This window comes from Lagenorhynchus albirostris, chromosome 10, assembly GCF_949774975.1.
Source record: "Lagenorhynchus albirostris chromosome 10, mLagAlb1.1, whole genome shotgun sequence".
Taxonomy (NCBI): Eukaryota; Metazoa; Chordata; class Mammalia; order Artiodactyla; family Delphinidae; genus Lagenorhynchus; species Lagenorhynchus albirostris.
The window spans coordinates 31,291,950-31,317,171 of NC_083104.1; the positions used below are offsets into that span (position 1 = coordinate 31,291,950).

Here is a 25,222-nt window from a genome sequence, read left to right on the forward strand (position 1 = left end):
TCAGCCAAACAAGTCAGCCGAGCCTGAGGTGGTGGCCAGGAGCCTGCTCTCCAGACACTGCTGTCCTCTCTTCAAGCCCTGAAGCCAGGGGAGCCCGGGATGTCTCTGCTGCTGGCCACCCTGCTGCTCCTCCTCTCCACCCACAGCGTCCTGGCCCTGAGGATCTGCTCCTTTAATGTGAGGTCCTTTGGGAAATCCAAGAAGGCAAACTGTAATGCCATGGATGTCATTGTGAAGGTGAGCCCCCTTTCCTGTCAGAAGGATCGCTGGACACCCTTCACACTCTCTCTACAGCTTTCAGACTTTAAGAGACTCAGGAGGAATTTAACTGAAGTTAGTCCCTAGGGTGAAGGTAGCGTGTGTGTGTGTGTGTGTGTGTGTGTGTGTGTGTGTGTGTGCGCGTGTGCGTGTGTGTGTGTGCACGCACACGCGGCCCGCGCGCGAGCTTCTTCCTCGTTCTCTCCCCCTCCAGCCATCCACCTTATCCCAACTTCCAATTCTAATCTTTCTCCCCACTTAGATAAGACTTTCCTTGGGTAATCTGACCAATGTCTTGGGACTGTGTTCACTTTCCTCTGGAGGCAGTTGACTCGCTTTATTTAGAGGTTAATTTATTTTTGATGCTGGAGTTAAAACCTTTCCCAGGACTCTGGGTTTTATTACCTTAGGAAATCCCAGAGGCACCACATTGTGGTGGGAGCACCAGGAGCCCTGGGTTCAGCTTCCACCTGGCAGCCAGGTGCGCCAGAAGGCCTTTCTCCTCTCTGAGCCCCCCAGCCCCCCCACCCCGTGCCTTTCAGCAAGAAAGGGTTATTGTGAAATGTAAGTGCAGCACAGGGTTATTGTGAAAATGTAAAGAGTCCATGATAAGAGCTAACATTTATAAAGCCTTCGCTAAGCCCACTATATGCCAGGCACTGTAGATGCTTTATATAAGACAACTCATTTAACTTATGTTAAATAAGCTATGATCACACCTGTCATGTCTTCATAAATATCGGCCATCACTTCTTCACCCGCAATTCCTTCCTCATAAAGCAACTTTCTTTCTTAATAACAGCTTAATTTTTTAAAATTATGGAGGTATAATTTTTCAATTATAAACTTATAATTTACAAATTAATTTTATTAAATTAAAAATAGTCATTATGGACTATTTTGAAAATACAGAAACATATCAAGAAGTATCTTATCACTTGAAGACAACAGTTGTTGGTACTTGGGTAACTTTGTTATGGGCATTTTTCTATTTTGCAGCATGGAGACACCCTATGTCATCAGTTTTGTATTCTGCTTTTATATGAGAAGTATTTCACATGTTATTCATATTCTTTTAAAACACAACTTTTAATGCCTTATGCTGTGTTTGCAACATGTTTCATTTAATGCTTTCCTATTTGGGGATGCTTAGGCTGTTTCCAATTTTTCTGTTGCAATGCATCTTCCTCTTTGATCTGTGTAAGTAATAATAATAACAATACTTTGTTGTTTGCCTCCTATATGTCTGGCACTGCTCTAAGTATCCATCTGTCCTCCAGCAATCCTGTGAGGCAATGACTATTATGCCAATTTACAGATGAGGAAACTGAGGTGTAGAGAAGTAGCAGATACCTTTTTACAATGGAAAACATTCCTCCAAGTGGGAAAACTAGACCAAAGGATTAATGCATTTTTTAAGGCTTTTGATACATATTCTAAAATGTCTTCCAGAAAGATCTGACAGTGATAAGTGACTAAATCAGCAGGCTGGCTGGATGACCAGCACCCAGCTCTCCTTGGTGAACCCTGCAAGGCTGATGCCATGAAATGCAAGCCTATATATTTTTTTTAACATCTTTATTGGAGTATAATTGCTTTACAATGGTGTGTTAGTTTCTGCTGTATAACAAAGTGAATCAGCTATACATGTACATATAACCCCATATCTCCACCCTCTTGCGTCTCCCTCCCACTCTCCCTATCCCACCCCTCTAGGTGCTCACAAAGCACTGAGCTGATCTCCCTGTGCTATGCGGCTGCTTCCCACTAGCTATCTATTTTACATTTGGTAGTGTATATATGTCCATGCCACTCTCTTACTTTGTCCCAGCTTCCCCATATCCTCAAGTCCATTCTCTATGTCTGCGTCTTTATTCCTGTCCTGCCCCTAGGTTCTTCATAACCATTTTTTTTTTTTTAGATTCCATATATGTTAGCACACGGTATTTGTTTTTCTCTTTCTGACTTACTTCACTCTGTATGACAGGCTCTAGGTCCACCCACCTCACTGCAAACAACTCAATTTCGTTTCTTTTTATGGCTGAGTAATATTCCATTGTATATATGTGCCACATCTTCTTTATCCATGCATCTGTCAATGGACACTTAGGTTGCTTCCATGTCCTGCCTATTGTAAATAGTGCTGCAGTGAACATTGTGCTATACGACTCTTTTTTTTTTTTTTTTTGGCGGTACGCGGGCCTCTCACTGTTGTGGCCTCTCCCGTTGCGGAGCACAGGCTCCGGACGCGCAGGCTCAGCGGCCATGGCTCACGGGCCCAGCTGCTCTGCGGCATGTGGGATCTTCCCGGACCGGGGCACGAACCCCCGCGTCCCCTGCATCGGCAGGCGGACTCTCAACCACTGCGCCACCAGGGAAGCCCTATATGACACTTTTTGAATTATGGCTTTCTCAGGGTATATAATGCAAGCCTATTAATGGAAGGATCCAGACTTGGACATAGTCTTCCTCCTCTGTCACTACACAGGTGCATTCTCAGCCCCCAGCACTTCTTAATGGCTGCACCGGCCAGTGCTGGTGGCTCTCTCTTCTATGCCCTTCTTGGAGAGGAAACTGGAACATATATGTGCTCTGGAAACAGGACCAGTGGCATATTCCCCCCGCTCCATGTCTTTGGAGAGGACGAAATTAACACTGGGGATACCCTGTCCTTCAGCAACAAATTCCAGCCCACCAGGACCCCATACACACAAAGGTCCCTGTCGTCTCTAATGGGCTTCGACTTGGTCTGCACCCTGGTTTCCAGGTTATTGCTCGTCCTGAAGGAGCCTCTCCTGCATTTTTACTAAGTTCTTCCTCACCTCTCAGGGCCTGTTCAAATGCCTCCTCCTCATTGGAGACTTTCCTGATCCTCTGGGCAGATGTAATTAATTATTCCTCAACATTCTCACAGCTCTGACATTTATTTAGCACAACTTTCATTTGCCTCTCATTGTAGCTAGTTCTTTGTATTTGTCACTCTCACTGATAATGAGTCTTTGAGGGCAGAACTGTATTTTAATAGTTTAGCATGCTGGGCTTTGCAGTCATGTTAACCTGAGTTCAAATCCTATTCTACCACCTATACCAGCTGTGTGACTTTAAACTAGTTACTCAACCACTCTGAGCTTTGTTACCTCCTATGCTTAATGAGCTAAAAATCGTAGTCATCTGATAGGGTTGATGAGGCTCAGAGTAGGCTCACAGTAAATGTTATCTCTTACAGTTATTAACATTATAATTATACCTCTTTATTTCTGCAGTATCCAGCCTGGTATTCTTCACTTACTAAGGGTTTAATAAATATTTACTATTATTATTATCGTAATTATTCAAGCAAAGCCAAGAGGTAGGACGTGCAGGGGTCATGACCCTGGGCTCTGGACTTGGGTTGCCTAGGTTCACATTCTGCCTCAGCCACTTTCTAGCTGGGTGACTTTGGATACTATCTCAGCTTTCCCAGAAAGAACCTCAGGCTCATTGTCTTTAAAATGGACATGATAATAGTACTTACCTCAGGGAGTCCATCATTTATTTCAGAGAAGTTAGTTAATTTAACAAAGCACCCAATTTGATACTTAAAACATAGTGCCTAATAATAAAAAAAATAAACAACCCAATCGAAAAATGGGCAGAAGACCTAAGTAGACATTTCTCCAGAAAAGACGTACAGCTGGCCAATAGGCACATGAAAAGATGTTCAACATCGCTAATTATTAGAGAAATGCAAATCAAAACTACAATAAGGTATGACCTCACACCAGTCAGAATGACCATCATTAAAAAGTTTACAAATAACAAATGCTAGAGAGGGTGTGGAGAAAAGGGAAGCCTCCTACACTGTTGTGGGAATGTAGATTGGTGCCGCCACTGTAGAAAACAGTACGGTAGTTCCTCAGAAAAGTAAAAATAGAATTACCATATGATCCAGCAATCCTACTCCTGGGCATATATCCAGACAAAACTATCATTCAAAAAGATACATGCACCCCTATGTTCATAGCAGCACTATTCACAATAGCCAGGACATGGAAACACCCTAAACATCCATCAACAGTGAATGGATAAAGAAGATGTGGTATTGAATACATATACACAATGGAATACTACTCAGCCGTAAAAAAGAATGAAATAATGCCATTTGCTGTAACATGGGTGTAACTAGAGATTATCATATGAAGTGAAGTAAGTCAGAAAGAGAAAGACAAATACCATGTGATATCACTTATATGTGGAATCTAAAATATGACACAAATGAACCTACCTATGAAGCAGAAACAGACTTACATACATAAAAAACAGACTTGCGGTTGCCAAGGGGGAGAGGGGAGGGGAGAAATGAGTGGGAGTTTGAGGTTAGTAGATGCAGACTATTACATATAGAATGGATGGACAACAAGGTCCTACTGTATAGCACAGGGAACTATAGTCAATGTCCTGGGACAAAGCATAATGGAAAAGAATATTAAAAAGAAAGTCTAAAAAAAAGAACGTATATATATGTATAATTGAGTCACTTTGCTGTACAGCAGAAATTAACACAACATTGTAAATCAACTATATTTCAATTAAAAAAAAATAGTAACATAGTATGTTATGTTATAGTAAGTGCCCAATAGAAGATTTCATTATTTGTAGTAAATGGCCTCACAACCCCGGGAATTCTCTCTCTGCAGGTCATCAAACGCTGTGACATCATACTCCTGATGGAAATCAAGGACAGCAACAACATAATCTGTCCCACACTGCTGGAGAGACTGAACGGGTAAAGACAGGGCCCCTGGACACTGTCGGCTCAAAGCCAGGTGCAAGGGCATCTGAAAGTCCCTGGGAACTGAAACTAGCGTGAGAGCCAGCACTGGCCCAGACCACCAGGTCACGTGGCCAACACTGCCCAGGCTTTCAACTTTATTAACCGTGGTCCTGAGAACGTTCAACCAGCTAGGGTTTTTTTTTGTTTGTTTTGTTTTTGCGGTACGCGGGCCTCTCACTGCTGTGGCCTCTCCCGCTGCGGAGCATAGGCTCCGGACGCGCAGGCTCAGCGGCCATGGCTCACGGGCCCAGCCGCCCCGCGGCATGCGGGATCCTCCCGGACCGGGGCACGAACCCGCGTCCCCTGCCTCGGCAGGCGGACTCCCAACCAGTGCGCCACCAGGGAAGCCCCAACCAGCTAGTTTTAACATGATAAAGCAAAAGAGGGAAACGGGTGAGGAGTCAGGACCGAGAGAAATGAAAGAAACAGACTAGAGGCTGAGCTGAGAAGTACTGTTACAAAGAAAAGATTGAGCGCAAATATGTAATCATGATATACCCACAGGCTGGAATATTATGTAGCGATTAAACGTCATGGTTACCACAGGATAGGTTAGAGCTAAATATTCTAGCATGGAAAGATGGCTACCATATATGGAAAAAAGCAAGTTCAGAATTGTAGGTAGAAGAGCCCATTTTAGTAGTCACACTACATCATATATGAATGAGGATGTGTTTGAGTTTGCGTCAGCATAAAAGAAAGACAGGAAGGATGTGCTCAAGCTGTTATTAGTGGTTACTTCTGGGGCGGTGGTGGGTATGATCGGAGGACCATTGTGGAAGGGGTGTGAGAAGAAAATGGGGAACATTTGCTTTTTATTTTATATACTTCTGTATGATTGGAATATTTGACAAAAATTCTGAATTGACTCTATAAATTAAAATTTTATAAATGAATGTCCTCGAATAGCTTTCAATGATATTGGGTTATATTTATGATTTATTTCTCAAAGAATAATCACCCCAGAGTGAGTTAAAAATGCATATTCAAGGGCCCCCGTCTATTACTTCTGAGACACACTAATTTCTTAAAACTTCTAATATAATGTTTCTTTTGTAGGTATAAGATTAAACAATAGAGTATACAATAGGTACCAAGTTCAATTATGTAAAAAAGCAAAACGAAATAAAAAACATATAAAAGATTCAAAGGCAATGAACCAAAATGTGGACAGTGGTACAAATTTACAAGGAATTTAATGTGATTTCTGCTTCTATGTATTTTCTGTATTTTCCGAATTTTCTACAATGAGCATGTTACACTCCCCCTTCCCTTTTCTTATGAAATATTTTAAACATAGTTAAAAGCACAGAGGAGATAACAAACAGCTATGTACCCCCCCATTCAGATTGAAAAAACAGTGATATCTGGCCATTATTATACTATTTTTATAATTAGGAAAACTCACATTGTGTTTTAGAAATGAATGGTCAATCCCGCCTCATTAGGCTGGGGAGGAAAAGCCTTGGATTCCCTCCTTCACACACAGGGCTCTTTGGGCTGACCGCACCCACCCACTCTGGGCCTCAGTTTCTCATTGGAAACCTCAGACTTGGAGCAGTGTGTCTCCTTTTTAGCCTCCCAGGCCTTCTGTTTCTGAGTCTGCTCTTGACAATGACAGAGGGAGTGTAGCCCAGGGGTTAGGCACCTACGCTCAGCTCAGACCACCTGGGTTTGGATTCTGGCTTTGCCACGAAGGGCAAGTTACTGAACCTCACCGTACCTCATTTTCCCCATCTGTAAATGGAGATAATAATAGAACCCACCATCTTCCTGGGATGTGGCGATAATTAAATTTAATCATGCATGTAAGTGGTTGAGCTGTGCCTGGTATGGAGCAGTGGCGACTAAACATTGGGATGTTCATTACTCGTCAAAGTAAGGGAATTGTGATGGCAGGTGATGGTCCAAAGGGCCGTAAGAAACAGCTACCGTTAACACCCTAACCAGGGTATCACAGTTGCCAGGCAACCTGTTAATCAATTTACATGTGCTATTTCATTTCCTCCCCACAGCAGCCTGTAGAGTAGGTACTGTTACTGCTTCCCTTATAGCTGAGGGGCTGAGGCACAGAGAGCAGGGACCTGCCCAAGGTCACCCAGCCAGTAAATGGCCAAACCTACTTTTGAACCTGGGTCGTGTCTGTCTCCAAGGCCAATGCTCTATTCTGAGCCCCCTCAGCCGTCCTTGGAGTGGCTCTGGCCAGTTTTCAGAATTATGAGGGACGGAGGGGATGGGGGCTCCAGGCACCTGCCCGCAGTTGGTCTGGATTAAGTCCTGCCACCTCCAGTGGTCTCGGTTCTCCCCAACCTCCCTAGACTGTGCCATGGACTCCAGGCAGAGCCAGGCCTGTTTGTCTCCTAATTCCCTGTAAGCCAGGAGGGGCCCTTCTCCTCTCACAGCTGAGTCATTGCGAGTAGTTTGCCAACCCAGGACTTGGCAAGGCTAGATTCAGGACAGGGCCAGCCTTCCCAAACTGGAAGCCCAGCAGCATCCACTGTCTGCACTCCTGGGGCTCCCACGACCAGATCTGCCTTAGAATATTCATTCCCAGGAATTTCTGTGGGGTCTAAGTTGACCCCTAAACATTCTCCTTTTTTCCAACGGAACCTGAGAGTACGCCACAGCTTAGACATGCCCCAGATCTTCTCGTGGGAAGATGAAGTAGAACCGTCAGGCTCTGCCCAGGGTGGAGTTATCAGCAAATTTGGCAAACACATCTGAGAGTCAAGTTTCCCTGATAAGGGTGAGGGGTAGGATCAATGGGACTTCAGACAATATCCTCAGCCCCCAGGACAGAAACAATAGCTGATTTGGAATCATAGTTCCAGGACTTGTGAGAAAATGCCCGGGGGTTTTCAGAGCAGAAGAGAATGTCTAAAAAAATGTTACTGGGAATCTTGCATGTGATAAATGCTCAGGAGTGGTGCATGGACAGGGTGACCTAGTGAGGTATACTCCACCAGGAAGTATGAGGTGCAGCCCAGCCATGGGCCAGAACAGTGTTTCATGGTCTCAGTGGTGTCCCACAGGTACAGGCCAAAGCAGGTGGATTTGGGGGTGAGTAGGATCTGAGTTCAAAGCCCAGCTTTGTACTTGCAAATTATAAAAATGGAGTAACAATAGTACCCACCTTATAAGGACAAGAAGTAATGGCTGTAAAGATCCTGGTAGATGTTACAGTCCCAGTCAATGGTGGTGGCCATTCTTATGAGACTCAAAGCTTATGATGAACAGAAGCCCTCCTACATGATGTCACAGGAGATACAGAGGCAGACTGGAAGGAGGGGAACCTAGGCAGTAGAGAAATGTTTGTTCTTTAAGATGCAATGTAAACTCTTTTTTGTCTTCCAGAAACTCAAGAAGAGGCAAAACATATAACTATGTGATTAGCTCTCGTCTTGGAAGAAACACATACAAAGAACAGTATGCCTTTCTCTATAAGTAAGTATAGATTATGCTTGCTGGAACATGGTTCACTTATCAATTATGACTGTGAATAGAATCAAAATCTTTCCTTTAAAACCAAATTTGGATCTCTAACCAGTTCTCAATATTGATCAAAATAATTGCTGTCAAAATCAGGGCTGATGCAAAGTATTAACTCTTCAAAACTAATCTACTGGTTGACTCAGTGACCTGGTCAGGAGAGTGAAGAGTTCTTTTTTCTTCATGGCTGTCCTGGCTGGTGATGGAAACCTGAGTTGCCCAGCATGGCTGCTCTGGAACTTCATATTCTCATCTTCTTCCTACTAATAATTTGTTTTGAATCTGACCTTTAAGTGGTGAGTTCCCTAGATAACTAGTATTGCTCAGATCTTCAGCTCCCAAAGGGCTCTGGTCCTTGAGAAGACTCAACTGAGCCTTGTTCTCAGGCAAAAGATCCCTTCCAGCGCTCAAGCCTGCAGGGGAGGCCAACAGAGCCGTGAGAACCTACGTCTCTGCTTCTTGAAAGAAGGAAGAAGACAACCAACTCATCTGGGAGGACTTTCTTTTTTTTCTTCTTCTAGGGAAAAGCTAGTGTCTGTGAAAGCAAGCTACCTCTACCATGACTACCAGGCTGGCGATGCAGATGTATTTTCCAGGGAACCCTTTGTGGTCTGGTTCCAGTCACCCCACACCGGTGAGACCCACAGGCCCCTCTCACCCCTGATATCCCCAGCGATCCCATAAACGGGCAGCAGCCCTGAGTGTGGGCTGTGACCCCAGGGTTTATGCAGCATCTTTAGTGAGGCATCAGGCTTGAGATGACCGTTAAGAACTTCTAACACTTGAATGTAGAGGATGCAGTATAGTTTGATGACACTAGGCTGGGTTCTCAGAATGCCACGACTCAAGACTTCCTCAGCTAAGAAGCCACTTTCTTAAATCAATGATAACCTTACTCTCTTTGGAGCATTTAGGCTGATGGAAATTATTTACAAAAATCCCTTAGTCCCAATCAAGTACAGCTATTCCTTCATTTGAAAAATTCGAGCCATGGCCAGCAAAGATGATCTCCCAACCTAGCATCACACTGTCCCTCCAGTACCCACTGAGCAATCTCCCACACAGACTGGGGATGGAGAGGAAATCCAAAAGATTGCACCCTGATCTCTGACAACAATAGTATTTGTATTAGTCACTAAGAATTATTGATCCCTGATTAGCGTCAGGTTCCTGTAATCTTTGCAACACCCTGCAAGGTAGCAACTAGGATTATCTCCACTTTACATTGGAAGAGACTGAGGTTCAAATAGATGGGGTCACTTATTCAAGGTCACCCAGCAGTTATTGAAGTGGACGAGCCAGGGTTGCAACTCAAACTGGCATCTCGGGAGCCCACACTTTTTACCACCATGCAACCCTCAATGGACGGTCAAGAATTAATTTGGTTTATAGACTGGAACTATATAGAATCAAATATTTTTCAACACCCACTACATGTCAGGCTCTGTTCTGGGCACTGGACAAGACAGACAAAAGGTCCCTGCCCTTGTGAAGTTATGTTGCAGCGGGGGAGACAGATAATAACCAAATAAATATATGCAGAGCTGTACATATGAACACCTATATCTATACTACACAAATATTAACATCTTGAACTATGAAGTTCACTATTTTGGCAGAGGGTTAATTAGCTCAGGGGCAGAGTATTTCAGGAAAACAAACATGGGAGAATAGTAGGAAATTCCCAGTAGGAAAACAAAAAACAAAAAAAATGAAGAGATGGGGGCTATTGAGGGCAAGAAATGCCTTTCAGAGAGCATGTTCAATAATTGTCTTTGTCACGCACACAACTCACATTTAGCTCACCTGGCAGTGTTAGGAGAGGCCCTCCCCACCAAATTATTATTTCTTCTCTGAGAGAGTCCTCAGCCTTTGTGAACTGCTGAATAAACCTGTTTGTCTGGAGCTTCCACCCTTCCCTACCCCTCCCTCCCACACACCCACCCCGGCTGGGATGGCACTACAGCTGTGTCATGTTTGGAGTCTTCTATCTTGCCCAAGGAAATGTCTTTATGTCCTGCCTGTTTGGGATTAAAGATGAAGGAGTTGGCCATTCATCTATCTTTTCTTTCCTCCATTTATTCTCTCATTCATTCATTCATGTATTCAATCAACAAACATTTCTGAGCACCTCCAATGTGCCGGGCACGGTGCTAGGTGCTGGGGCCAAGAGGGTGAACAAGACAGGTAAGCCTGCTCTCACAGAGCTTAGGTTCCAGTGGGCCAAACTAAGGAGCTAAGCGGGTAATTTCAGAGCATGAAGGCAGTAAGCAGGGTTCACTGAATAGCGGGGTGAGGGGCCACCTTAGACAGGGCAATCAGGGATGGCCCCTTGGAGGTGACAGTGGCTGTGACCCGAAGAAGCCAATCACAGAGAGGTGGTGGAAAGGCATTCCGGAGGGAGGAGGGCACAGTGAGCACACAAGCTCAGAGGTGGGAAAGGAGCTGGGGTGTTTAGGGGACCAAAAAGAGGTTGGGGAGTGGAGAGGAGGAGTGTGGGGGAGAGTGAGAGACAGGCTGCTGGACCAGGGTGTGGTCCTGGGGACAGGCTGCTGGTCTGAGTCCTGGCTCCCTGCTGTGGGACTTGAGCAGTGATCACTCAACAGCCCCCTGCTCCTGAGTAGGAGTGAGGACCCAGGCACAGAACAAGGGAAAGCCCGAGGAGGAGGTATTCAGAACGACACAGATGGGCAAGACGCCCATCCCTCTCTCAGGCTCCCTCAGTACCTCCTGGTGGGGGAGGTTTTCAGACACTCCACAAAGGACCACTTTGTGTTTTAAATAAACTTTTCCAGGCTTTTTTTTTTTTTTTTCTGATTACAAAAGGAGTATAAACTGACAAGCCTCAACTTTTTAAATTAGAAAAAACATTTTTTTCTTAGTACAAAGCCAAACAGCCTTCATATTTTAAAAAAATAGAAAATACAGGGTTTTTTAAAATGAGAAAATAAAAACACCCACCATGCCGGTGAGGAACACTGTCTACCAGCTTTCTCTTAGCCACGCAGGGCGAGTCGGAGAAAAGAGGCTTTCGTGTGCTGAGAATAGCTGCCTTATGACCCTAAGATCATTCAAATCTCAACCGCTGGACCCTCTGGAAATGGGGGGCCCCAGACGACACAGTCCGTGCCTTTTGGGGGCACTGCCTGTTTCCCTCAAGCAGTGTTCGTGGAATCTCGCCAGAGGAAACGTGTGACCTCTGCCTCTTTCCTCTTCCTCAGCTGTCAAGGACTTCGTGATTGTTCCCCTGCACACCACCCCTGAGACATCCGTTAAAGAGATTGACGAGCTGGCTGATGTCTATACGGATGTGAAACGTCACTGGAAGGCGGAGGTGATGACCCTCTGTGTCTGCTGAATGCCCATCTAGCAGGGGCAGAACCTGGTCCCTGAGAGGGAGGGCGAGGACGCAGGGCCTGTGCAGACCACCACCACTTTAGAGGCTCATTTTAGGCCTTTCCTCAGCCCTAAATATCTCTCTGCTGAATCTGCCTGGGTACCATCCATGTGGGCCTTGGGAATTCACACACTGCTCCACTGATAATGGCGACACGGACAAGTTTATTTAATCCTCCCAACAGCCTGATGAGATAACTATTTTGATCATTCCCACTTCACGACTGAGAATAGTAAGACAAAGAGAGGTCAGGAGTCTTTCAGCTACAAGGGACAGAATCTCAAAATGGCTCATGAAAAGGAAGAGCAATTTATTGGTTCAGGCATAGCTGGACCCAGGGCTCAGACAAGGTAATCAGGGCTTGTCTTGCCTCTCTCTCCATCTCTTGACCTTCCTTTCCCCTGGGTGGGCTCCATTCTCAGGCTGGCTCCACCCTTGGGATGGTAAGATAGTTGCCAGCAGCTTCCAGAGCAACTGACAAATTTTCTGCCCCACAATGCAACAAATACCCTGGGATTGAGTCTCATTGGCTATAATTGTGTCACATGTCCGTCCCTGAACCAATCACTGTGATCAGGTGGTTGAGATGCCCTGATTGGTTAAGTCTGTTTCAGCTTTACCCCAACCTCATGGACTAAGGTGCAGGAGGGAGATGGTTTCCCAAAGAAATTAGGGGTGCTATTCTCACAGAAGGGGAATACATCCACCACCTCTCTTGGTTTCAATTATTTCCTCATGTGGACAACAGGGATGCCACCTCCTGATCTGCGAGGCCTGTGAAAGCTCTTGGCAAATATGGAAGTGCTTCAGAGGGCTCTTCCTCATTCCTCTTTTCTCCTTTTGAGATGTGACTCCAGTGACCCCCTTCCTCCTCCTCAGTTTTGCTGCTCTAAGTGCAAAATCAGTCAGATAAAGTGTGGACACAGAGCTGGGGCATGGCGCACACAAGGGGTATATTTCGTTACTTATTTGTAAAAAGCAGGGCAAGAGAAAGACTCATTTGTTCCTAAAATTATCAATTCCACTCATTCATTCAGCAAGAATTTATTGAGCATCTGTTAAGTGCCAGGCAGTGGGGAGCCATCAGTGGCACAAAAATGAACAAGAGGGGAAACTCTTGTGCTCTGAGGGAGGGGCCTTCAGTGAGGCTGATCAGGGTTCAATAGCCTAGAGCGGGTCACTTTACCCCTCTATCCTTTTTCCACAGGGCTGTCAAAGGTTCCTTCTACCTCCTGGTGTTTATTCTAAGATTTAAATTAAACTTTAGAAAATACTTAACGCTGAGCCTGGTACACAGTGAATGCTCAATAAATCATGCCTATATTAATAGAAGCTGGTTGACACTCGGGTTAAGGATGACATCCTGTCCTCAACTGCGCCCACCGACCTCAGGGAAAACCATGATACCCAAGGTCAAAATAAAATGTTTTTGACGAAAACTCTAAAGTTAGCAACAGCACCAAACAATAGCACAAACAAGGAAATCTGTGTTTCCTCTTGAGGAATATTAAAATTCTGTTTCAAGAGCCCTGCAAGGAAAAACACTTCCAAGATAGAATGCTCTGATGGTGGCCTCGGGGCAGAGGCGGACAGCTCATTCTATCACCCCCCCTCCACCCCCCACTTAAGCCTCTTCTCACTTCCCCAATAGGCAAAATTTCCACAGGAGTAAGTTCCTAGCTTCAAAAGAGGAGAGAAAGAGCAGTGCCAGAGCTGTCAAATATACCACCCGAGTTCATTTTCCCTGCTTGCAGACAAAAGGCATCAAGTCATTCATATGTTTATACCTTACAGTAGTTTAAGCCAGAGACAAAAGAAGTGAGGGAATGACTGAGCTGGATTCTTCCATCCCCACCTACATCTGCACCCCAAATTCCAGAGATTTGGTGACTAAGAACAGGAGGGAGCAGCTACAGCAAACAACCTTCTTCCCACTGAGGACACACTTCCTTGTCATACTCGCCTGTCAAATACTCAGCAGAATTGTGGCTCAATTTTAAACTGTGGCCTCTTCTTTTAAAAAGCAAAATGAAATTAAGACCCTTTATTATTTTGCTGGGGCTGCCGTAACAAAGTACCAAAGACTGGGTGGCTTAAACAACAGAAATTTATACCCTCCCAGTTCTGGAAGGCTGGATGTCCAAGACCAAAGCGGCAACAGGGTTTGGTTCTTCTGAGGCCTCTCTCCTTGGTCTTCCCTCTGTGTCTATGTCCTAATCTCTTTTTATGAGGACACGAGTCACATCAGATTAGGGTCCACCCATATAACCTCATTTTACCTGAATTAGCTCTTTAAAGGTCATCTACAAATACAGTCACATTCTTAGGTCCTGGGGGTTAGAACATATGAATTTTATGAATCTGGGGGGACACACTTCAGCTGATAATAGAACTCGTCGTTTATTGGGTGTGCGAGGTGGAGTCACTGCTACCAGTTCTGCCTGAAAGCATTAGACAACAATGCCTACAGGTGACAGTTTCGCATCTTGTCTTTCAGAATTTCATTTTCATGGGTGACTTCAATGCTGGCTGCAGCTACGTCCCCAGGAAGGCCTGGAAGAACATCCGCCTGAGGACTGACCCCAAGTTCATTTGGCTGATCGGGGACCAAGAGGATACCACGATCAAGAAGAGCACAAACTGTGCCTATGACAGGTAGGAGGCATCTGCCAGACCATCGCTAGCCCACACAGTGCTCGGTGTGCATTGGAAAAGGTGGCCCCCTCTGGGCAGATGAAGCTCTTGGCTTGGAGAGCTGAGCCTAAATAGACTTTAAGCTTCTCCACTGGGTACTTTGTGCAGTACGCAACCTGCGTGACCATCTATGATGGCCTTGGTCACTGTAGCTTAGCAGTGGCAAATGCAGGCTTTGCTGTCAGACGGGCCTGGGTTCAAATCCTGGTTCTACCACTTAATATGTCTGGGACCAAGAGACTTAAGCGCTCTGTGTCTTTGTTCCCTTACCCGTAAAATGGAGATTGTAGTAGTGCCTCACTCATACATGAAGACTAAACAAAGTAACATATATAAATCTTCACGTACAATGTCTGGAATATGGTAAATGCTCAATATAGTCATTGGCTGTCACTTATTCCATCACAAAGACATACCACAGTTTACTCACTCAGTCCTCTGTCACTGGGCATTAGGTTATTACCAAGGGTTTGCTATTAAAAGCATAGCTGAAATGAACATCCTATATATGATTTTTTTTTTTTTTCCGGCACGCGGGCCTCTCATTGTTGTGGCCTCTCCCGTTGCGGAGCACAGGCTCTGGACGCGCAGGCTCAGCGGCCATGGCTCACGGGCCCAGCCGCTCTGCGGCATGCGGGATCTTCCCGGACCGGGGCACGAACCCGTGTCCCCTGCATCGGCAGGTGGACTCTCAACCACTGCGCCACCAGGGAATTTTGTGTTTATTTATGATTTCCTCAGGGTAAAAGTCTAAAAATGAGACTAGTTAGTGCAAGGAAATTTACACTTCTAATGCTTTTGCTCTACACTTTTTTTTTTTGGCTGTGCCTCATAGCTTGCGGGACTTTAGTTCCCTGACTAGGGACTGAACCCGGGCCATGGCAGTGAAAGCGCCGACTCCTAACCACTGGACTGCCAAGGAATTCCTACACATTTCTAAATGCAAATATGTACATTTAAATAATAGCATTCTCTGGTATTTGTAAAGCCTCCCTGGAGATTTTCAATCAGCTTTCAGCTTTGCTCCTTAAGTCAGGAGGGAGGTGAGGGGGGACCTGAAGCGTGTGAATGTTCATGACTGGCACATCCACAGCGGACAGGAAAGTCCCTAGAAGCCCTGTTCCCAGGAGTGGTTGCTGTTCCCCAAGCTCAGTCTGCACGAGACAGCCATCTGCAAGCAGACAGTTTCCATTTCTCTAGTTTTGAGTTCTGAGTTTCCTTCCCATCCCGTGACCTCCTCTGCTCCTGTTAGAGCTTTCAGGGCTGGTGCACCCTCTGCAAACATCATCACTTCTGCTGCCCAAGGTGGAAACAGCCCTGGCCCTGGGGGAAGTAGAACCAAGGTGAGAAGTTACAGGAGACTGAGCTTCCTGGGTACCTGCCCCCTGGGTACCACATCCCATTGTGAGGGGCTGCAGCAAAGCTGGTTGGAGAGGGCCACTCACCCACTCGCCCACTTGCACATGCCAGCTGTGTGGCCTTGGGCAGGTCAAGTCCCTTCTGTGGTCCCATTCTTTTTCCCTGGCAGAGGAGAGGGAGGTGATCGAAAGTAATGGAGCAGAAGAACAGTGAATCCCAGGGAAAGATGGATTAGATGGGGTGGCTGAACAGGTTAAAAAAGGTGTTTACTAAAGGACCCCCAGTATTACACACTTGTATGCCAAAAGGTGGCAGGATTACAATGTGCCTTTTTAAACATTAATTTCTTGTTTTGCTGCTCTGAATTTTCTATGTTTTCCGTAACAGTATATATCTTTTATGGTTTGTAAAAAGGCATATGAGGGGAGAAGATGAAATGGCCTCAATTCCCGTCTTTGTTCTGTGTGCAAATATTTATTGAACACTTTCCATGTGCTGAGTGCTAGTGGACAGGCCGAGATGCCCAGAGCTGGCTGGGCACTGGAGCAGCCTCAGGGAGCTTAGTGTGATCTGCAGACTCACCGGCACACAGAACTAGCAGAAGTCTGAAATGGGGGAGCCTTAACTATGCTGTTCTTGACCCTCTGGGTCTGAAAGGATGGCTTCAAGAAATCTCCACCCAAGGGACTTCCCTGGCGGTCCAGTGGTTAAGACCTCTCCTTCCGATGCAGGGGGTTTGATCCCTGGTTGGGGAGCTAAGATCCCACATGCCTCGCGGCCAAAAAGCCAAAAGAAACATCAAACAGAAGCAATATTGTTAACAAATTCAATAGACTTTAAAAATGGTCCACATCAAAAGAAAAAAATCTTTAAAAAAAAAAGAAATCTCCACCCAAATGCGAAGAGTTTACTTACGGAGATTAGTTAAAAATTAACCCGGTGGTGCTGGTCGCAAACAAAGGAAACCAGATCAGCTGGTCCGAATCGCGGAAAGCTCATTGGACAGTCATGGGCTGGCAGTTTAACCCAGCTTGTCATTCTTCAGCCAGTCAGCTGGGGCCATGTAGACCCCAACTGCGTCACCCCACTCGGGATACATTAGATTCCATTTAACCACCGCGTCCCCATTTTCTGTCATCACTGCAAAGCAACTGTACTATGGTTTTTCTCTATATTTGTCTTTAAATCTATTCATTTATTACTGAAATAAATATATTTTAAAAGGAAATTTCATAAAGCTAAGGTAAGAAAACAGCACCACTTGCCATAAATAAAATATAATTGTAAAAGTAAGCCCAGTGAAAACCGAACAATGTTACATTATACCTGAATTCTCTCTTCTGCAGAATGCTCTCTCTTGGTCAAAATAGGAGCTTAGGGAGACATTAAAGATAAACCAGAGGGCTTCCCTGGTGGCGCAGTGGTTGAGAGTCCACCTGCCGATGCAGGGGACACGGGTTCATGCCCCGGTCTGGGAAGATCTCACATGCCGCAGAGCGGCTGGGCCCATGAGCCATAGCCGCTGAGCCTGCGCGTCCGGAGCCTATGCTCCGCAACGGGAGAGGCCACAACAGTGAGAGGCCCGCGTACCGCAAAAAAAAAAAAAAAAGATAAACCAGAACCTTTCTCCATAATTGAATCAGAAAATGTGAAAATAATTGCAAAGGGAACATCTTTTCAGGACGCAAGCCATTGCAATGTGCTGTGATGTCCATGTCTCTTCTACCGCCAGGGCTCCCTGCTCACACGAGAGACACTGCCCTGGTGCCCACAGATCACCACAGAGCTGACCCTGTTTCCCAACCATAGGCACTGTCCTGAGGGTCTCTGTCATGGAGGGGGAAATTTCTGCCTCAACCCCTCTTGAGTTCTTATGGCTGGACTATAATAAAATTGACACAAGACCAATTAATAGGAGAAAAAGAAACAAATCTTAATTTGTGCACATGGAGGTCTCATAGAAATAGGACCTAAGAAGTGGTCAAATCGCAGCAATATCTTTTTTGATCCACCTCCTGGAGTAATGAAAATAAAAACAAAAATAAACAAATGGACCTAATTAAACTTAAAAGCTTCTGCACAGCAAAGGCAACCATAAACAAAACAAAAAGACAACCCACAGAATGGGGAGAAAATATTTGCAAATGGAACAACTGACAAGGGATTAATCTCTAAAATATACAAACAGCTCATGCAGCTCTATGTCAAAAAAACAATCAAAAAATGTGCAGGAGATCTAAATAGACATTTCTCCAAAGAAGACATACAGATGGCCAAAAGGCACAGGAAAAGATGCTCAACATCACTAATTATCAGAGAAATGAAAATCAAAACTACAATGAGGTATCACCTCACACCAGTCAGAATGGCCATCATCAAAAAGTCTACAAATAACAAATGCTGGAGAGGGTGTGGAGAAAAGTGAACCCTCCTACACTGTTGGTGGGAAAGTAAATTGGTACAACCACTACGGAGAACAGTATGGATGTTCCCTAAAAAACTAAAACTAGAACTATCATATGATATAGTAATCCCACTCCTGGGCATATATCCAGAGAAAACCATAATCCGAAAGGATACATGCACCCCAGTGTTCACTGCAGCACTATTTACAACAGCCAAGACATGGAAGCAACCTAAACGTCCATTGTTAGAGGAATGCATGAAGAAGATGTGGTACAATGGAATATGGTACAATGGAATACAATGGAATATTACTCAGCCATAAAAAATAATGGAATAATGCCATTTGCAGCAACATGGGTGGACCTAGAGATTATCATACTAAGTGAAGTAAGCCAGACAGAGAAAGACAAATATCATATGATATCACTCCTATGTGGAATCTAATTTTAAAAAATAAAGATACAAATGAACTTATTTACAAAACAGACTTACAGATATTGAGAACAAACTTATGGTTACCAAAGGGGGAATGTGGGATAAATCAGGAGCTTGGGATGAACACACACACACACACACACACACACACACACACACACACACACACACACACACACTACTATATATAAGACAGATAACCAAGAAGGACCTACTGTACAGCACAGGGAACTCTACTCAGTATTCTGTGATAACCTATATGAGAAAAGAATCTTACAAAGAATGAATATATATATGTGTATAACTGAGTCACTTTGCTGTACACCTGAAACTAACACGACATTGTAAATCAACTATACTCCAATAAAACTAAAATTAAAAAAAGAAGTGGTCAAAGCAGGCAGTTTTATACTTTCTAGACCAAAAAAACAATACATTTGTGAGGAATTGACAGGACAAAGAAACTCAGGTTTTGGGTTCTCAATGAGTGAAGAATCTAAAGAGAATTTGGGCTTGGAGTAGTGAATTAAAGAAGTAACAAGGTTTGTTCACACAGGCTTCTTGGCCTGAATTCCCTTTCTCTGGTGATAAGGGTGCTGGTCCTTCCTTCTACCTCCAGATGCAGGGAGTGCATCTTTCACAGGGGAGATTTATTTCCTGCTTTCAGGGAGACTGACAGGAGGGTCAGTGTCCCTACTGCATTAGCCGTTTAAGTAACTTTAATTCAAAATAATCAATATGCCATTGTGGCATATTTTGGGGTGGCCCGCCCTGAGCTTCAACACAAGCTAAAGCCAGGGCTGGACTTTTGAACTCCATGTGAAAGCGCCAAGCGGTTCAGTCATTCTAGATGTCAAGCAGGAAGCCTGGTTTGATCTCAGAAATCAACAGGGTGGATTAACGTGACTATCTTCCCTCTTCTTCTCCAGGATCGTGCTTAGAGGACAAGAGATCGTCACCTCTGTTGTTCCTCAATCAAACAGCATCTTTGACTTCCAGAAAGCTTACGGGTTGACTGAAGAGAAGGTACAGCTGTCATCTTGTTTTTCTGTGCCACCGTCCTGGGAGGATGGGTTGGTGTCACCCAGTGGTGGTTCAGGTCACCAATGGAGATCTGACATTGAGCCACTGGACCTTGAGTCTCAAAGTCTATGATTCCGTGACTTGAGGACCTGCCTCAATTTCTGACTGAACTGGTGCAGGGAAAATGCTCCCAGCGCATGTCCTGTTGGGTGACTTGGGGCATTTCATCCTGGGCCTCCCTCAGCTTGAATTCGTTCATCACTAAATTGAAAGTGTCTCCTAATTCCCAAATTTATCTCTCCTTTCTCTTTACAGGCCCTGGATGTCAGCGACCACTTTCCAGTTGAATTTAAACTTCAGTCTTCAAGGGCCTTCACCAACAGCAAAGAATCTGTCTCTCCAAAGAAGAAAAAAAAGACCAGCCGCACCTAGATACAAGGGTGCCATTTTATTCACCATTTCTTGCCTCTACATAAAGCAGCTCCAATAGGTATGAACTGTTCCCGGCACTCAGGAAACAAGACTGGCCCAACTGCGTTCATTTTTCAACTTGTATCTAATTCATCTTGAGCCAAACTGGGAAGAGTGTCTTCTATTCTCCCTCTAGAGCTCGAGCTCATACCTCCCCTGAATTTCTCAAAAGGAAACTAGGGTCTTTTGCAGTCCAAAACGATGGCCTTCATGTTGGGAGCTAGAGCCCCATCAGCTGTCACTGCTCTACCTGCCGAGAGAGGCCGCAGGAAGAGGAACATCAGCTTTCCGTCTTCTTGAGGGCGTCCTGTTCCATGCGAAACGACCAGAAATGCCAAGAACACCAAGGCCCCAACTGTAGCCCATGATTTGGGCAATGAACTGCGTCAGGATCTGGCCCTCCTGTCTGAGGTCAGGCCACAATCATATCTTGCAGGGATGAAGGGTGAAGGCCATTCCCACTGGTCTCCCTGCCTCCAAATAGTCCTCCAACTCAGCCAGCCCAGTAACCACCAGTGTCCTCCTTTGAAATTCCAATCTGACCACAGCACCCCCTCTTTCCCACCCCCTGCTTTAAAAGCCCCTGAAGGAGCTCCCATCACCACCTGGAGAGAGCCCAGGGCATTTGGACACCCATGAAGGTCTCTATTACCTGGCCTATCATGTCAGCCTTACCTTCGTCCCACCTTGCACTTTTGCCCAGCAGAACTGCCCCTTCCCCGCATGCCGCAAGCTCTCTCTCCTTCTGGGCTCTGGCTCAGCCCAGCCCAGAGCCTGGGCAACTAACCCCGGCCACCCCAACATATGCCATACCCCTATTATAACATTCACCACACTGCATGTCACCAAGACCATTATTTGGGCTCTTTGGGGGACGTGGTGGGACGAAGGCCCAGTTGGCTGGGAGGGACTGGAGGATTTTGTTATCTTTCTGCAACTAAAGACTTGCAGAGGAGTCCAGCAGCGAGGCACCATTTTACCTATATCCACGGTGACCATTTTTTTGGTTTGTTTTGCTTTGTTTTCCCTTATATTGTTTCTCTGTCCAAGTAGTACATGAACAGGGCTAAATCTGCAAGCAGTACCAAGGAATAAGCAAAGAGAAGGAACGCTGTGCCTTGGCCCCCCTGGTGTCCTGTCTCAGAAGCAGCCCCTCCTACCAGCTTACGCATCCACCAGAGAGTCTGCATAAATAAGAACCGTGTGTAACTTTGAGAAATACAGAGTATAGCATTCTATACACGTGGTCCCGCTCTGCTGATTTTCCTAAACATATCCAGGACGATGTGACTTTCGATATAAGAAAACGAGACTGTGAGCCTGATTTTTTTTCTATACATTTATTTGTTTGTTTTTTGGCTGTGTTGGGTCTTCGTTGCTGTGCGCGGGCTTTCTCTAGTTGTGGCGAGCGGGGCTACTCTTCATTGCGGTATGCGGGCTTCTCATTGTGGGGGTTTCTCTTGTCATGGACCATGGGCTCTAGGCATGTGGGCTCAGTAGTTGTGGCTCACGGGCTCTAGAGCACAGGCTCAGTAGTTGTGGCGCACGGGCTTAGTTGCTCCACGGCATGTGGGATCTTCCCGGACCAGGGCTCGAACCCATGTCCCCTGCATTGGCAGGAGGATTCTTAACCACTGTGCCACCAGGGAAGCCCAGAGGCTGTATTTTTATTAACAGGACTTGCTTCATTGAAGGGTAGGCCAGGTAAGCCTTTGGGTACATATGGCTCTCACTTAATTATTTAGAATGAATTTCTGCCATACAAGGAATCAGGCGAAGTTTCCATTTCTTTCTTTTTTTTATTTGGTCGTGCCAGGTGGCTTGCAGGATCTTAGTTCTCCGACCACAGATTGAACCTGGGCCCTGGGCAGTGTAAGTTTGAAGTCCTAACCACTGAACCGCCAGGGAATTCCCTTTTTTTTTCTTTAATAAATTTATTTATTTATTTTTGGCTGTGCTGGGTCTTTGTTGCTGCGTGCAGGCTTTCTCTAGCTGCAGAGAGCAGGGGCTACTCTTCGTTGTGGTGCGCGGGCTTCACATTGCGGTGGCTTCTCTTGCTGCGGAGCACGGGCTCTAGGTGCACGGTTTCCGTAGTTGTGGTGCACGGGCTTAGCTGCTTCGTGGCATGTGGGATCTTCCCAGACCAGGGCTCGAACCCGTGTCCCCTGCATTGGCAGGCGGATTCTTAACCACTATGCCACCAGGGAACTCTTCCATTTCTTTATCATTCAACACAGCAAGTATTTTGGCAAGTCTTGAGAAATGGAGATGCCTCTATTTCCAGTCTTCGCTATTTTCTCGTCTTCATCAACATTCCTTTCCTGCCTCAAACAAACATGCTCCCCAGTGCCCTTCATCCTGTCCCTGTGAGTCAGCGGCACGGGTGGGAAGGAGAGAAGGGAGCTTCTCCAGGTCAGCGACCCTGGCTCCCATCTCTCCCTCGGACTGAAGAAGGCAAGTATAAAGGGCAGTTGCCACCCCAGGAGAGGAAAGAGTGACAAACTGGAGGCCACATCCCTCTTCCCTCCCAGAAGGAGAAAACGCACCCAGCCCAGGGATGTGTGGGTGAGAGAGGTTCACACCTGTGTCAGCCACCTAGGACCCCTATCGGGGCTTCCACCCAAATAGTCCTGAAGGCAGAGGCCACGCTGAGGAGCCAGTATTCCACGTCACTAACCCACAGGTCACATCTTGAAGGACGAGTGGGTAACCGCGGTCCCACAGGACGCTGGCAGCAGTGTGTTCAAGCTTTAGGATTCAGGGAAACTACTGAAATTAAGTAAATCTAAAGGAATTTCAAGGAAACAAGGATGCGCACACATACACACTCGATCCTTCTGGGAAAATGGGATGGGAAACAGTGAGGGCTCTGCATGCAACACTCGCTGAATGACTGCTTGGTGCCCCAGGCTTCATGGGGCCAAGGGCAAAGGGGGCGGCCCTAGTCCAAGCCACTGCCTCTTGTTTGATGACATCACAGCCTCCTTACTGGTCCCACCACCTCCCCACTACAATCTGTTCTCCTCCCACAAGCAGGGTGTGCTCCCTAAAATGCAAATCTCATCCTATCTCTCCCCTGCCTTAAACCCTCAATGGCTCCCCATTTCTCTCCGCATAAAGACCCAAGTCCTCACCACGGCCCACAAAGCTCTGTGGTTCTTGGCTTTCACTTACCTTTCCAGCTCCATTTTCAACCAGGTACATCCTGCAGCCACATCGCCTCGTTCCTCTGTTCTTCAGGCTCTCCCCAGCCCCTGGGCCTCTTCACGTGCTGTTTCCCTCCTCCTGCATCACTCTTCTCCCCCTTCAGTTAGCAAACTTCTCATTCCTCGAAACTCAACTTAAACCTCACTCAATCAGAGAGGCTTCCCCGATCAGCTCTCCCCAGTCTACTTTGGGACCCTCATCTACATCTTCCCACAGTGCCCTGTGTGTCCCCTTCCTAACCCTCATCACATGTGTAATCACCTGTCCAATGTCTGTTTCCCATCCCCAACCTGCTACCTCTATGGGAGCAGAACTATGTCTTCTTAGTCACTGCTCAATACATTTTTGTCAGGTTAATTAAACTCAGGGGGCACAACGGTGCCATCTTGGAGTAAAAAGCAATAGCCTTTACACAGTTATCCTTTAAAAAAAATTATTTTGAGCAAAAGATAGTAAACATTGGGTAGTAGAATCGTTGTAATTTTTCTTTTAGAAATCCTTCCGGATGGAAATACTTAATTTGCAAAGTCAGGGAATGATTTTTGCTGGTTCAAACTGGGGATTTAAAAAAATAACAGTAGCCTCTAGTGTACTGTAGTTTCTCAAAGAACACCTGAAAGATATAAACTAGAATGGCAGGAATTCCCAGGTGGTCCAGTGGTTAGGACTCTGTGCTTCCACTACCATGGCCCTGCTGCTGAACTAAGAACCCACAAGCCTGCATGGTGTGGCAAAAAAAAATAATAAAATAAAATAGGGGGACTTCCCTGGTGGTGCAGTGGTTAAGAATCTGCCTGCTAATGCAGGGGACACGGGTTTGAGCCCTAGTCCAGGGAGATCCCACATGCCATGGAGCAACAAAGCCCGTGCGCCACAACTACTGAGCCTGTGCTCTAGAGTCCCCGAGCCTCAACTACTGAGCCTGCGTGCCACAACCACTGAAGCCTGTGCACCTAGAGCCCGTGGTCAGCAACAAGAAGCCACTGCAATGAGAAGCCTGCGCACCACAACCAAGAGTAGCCCCCGCTCGCCGCAACTAGAGAAAGCCTGCGTGCAGAAATGAAGACCCAATGCAGTCAAAAAACAAACGAAAAACTAAACTTAAAACAGGAAGGGCTTCCCTGGTGGTGCAGTGGTTAAGAATCCGCCTGCCAGTGCCAGGGACATGGGTTTGAGCCCTGGTCCGGGAAGATCCCATGTGCCGCAGAGCAACTAAGCCCGTGCACCACAACTACTGAGCCTGCATGCCACAACTACTGAGCCTGCATTCTAGAGCCCACGTGCCACAACTACTGAAGCCTGTGCACCTAGAGCCCCATCTCCGCAACAAGAGGAGCCACCGCAATGAGAAGCCCACACACCGCAACAGAGTAGCCCCCGCTTGCCACGACTAGAGAAAGCCCGCACACAGCAACACGCAGCAAAAAATAAACAAACAAACAAATGAATAAAAAATAAAACAGGATGGCACCAGGACACAAGAACTAAAACCTTAAAATCCAGCTAAAGGTAAACCTCACCGTGGCTCCTTGAACTTGCCCTCCACCCTCCTACCTCAGGTATTTGCAGTGCTGTACCTTCTGCCTAAACTGCCCTCCCCTCTTTGCCCCTCTAACCTGCGAACACAATGTCCCTCTCTTTGTGGGTCTAGGGCTATCACAGCGTCCAAA

The 25,222-nt window shown here is 46.0% G+C and overlaps 2 protein-coding genes across 5 annotated transcripts in view; one reads left to right on the forward strand and one right to left on the reverse strand.

Moving 5' to 3' along the window:
• ABHD6 (abhydrolase domain containing 6, acylglycerol lipase) overlaps positions 1-25,222 on the reverse strand; it is a 114,690-nt gene that overhangs the window by 80,633 nt on the left and 8,835 nt on the right. The window contains exon 2 of one of the 3 annotated variants that reach the window (XM_060161474.1): positions 8,205-8,364. The exons of the other annotated variants lie outside the window; for them this stretch is intronic. The gene's annotated coding sequence lies outside the window, so the exon portion shown is untranslated. The remainder of the gene's footprint in view (positions 1-8,204; positions 8,365-25,222) is intronic. 3 annotated transcript variants of the gene reach the window in all.
• On the forward strand, positions 76-21,846 carry DNASE1L3 (deoxyribonuclease 1 like 3). Of its 2 annotated transcripts, XR_009542740.1 has the most exons (9): positions 76-237; positions 4,935-5,023; positions 8,426-8,515; positions 9,082-9,194; positions 11,782-11,894; positions 14,455-14,612; positions 19,781-19,877; positions 20,190-20,756; positions 21,399-21,846. XR_009542740.1 is itself a non-coding variant. In XM_060161478.1 (8 exons), exons 1-8 carry the CDS (start codon positions 100-102, stop codon positions 20,304-20,306), a joined length of 915 nt encoding a protein of 304 aa, XP_060017461.1. In that variant the 5' UTR covers positions 76-99; the 3' UTR covers positions 20,307-21,172. The 2 variants fall into 2 exon arrangements, 1 of the variants encoding a protein (XP_060017461.1); XM_060161478.1 differs by lacking the exon at positions 21,399-21,846 and having other exon boundaries at positions 20,190-21,172.

Excerpts from the sequence above, each read along its gene's own strand:
- DNASE1L3 (XM_060161478.1), top strand. The coding sequence starts at position 100 with ATGTCTCTGCTGCTGGCCACCCTGCTGCTCCTCCTCTCCACCCACAGC. Across the intron at positions 238-4,934 it reads CCATGGATGTCATTGTGAAG|GTCATCAAACGCTGTGACAT; the intron begins GTGAGCCCCCTT and ends CTCTCTCTGCAG. Across the intron at positions 14,613-19,780 it reads ACAAACTGTGCCTATGACAG|GATCGTGCTTAGAGGACAAG; the intron begins GTAGGAGGCATC and ends CTTCTTCTCCAG.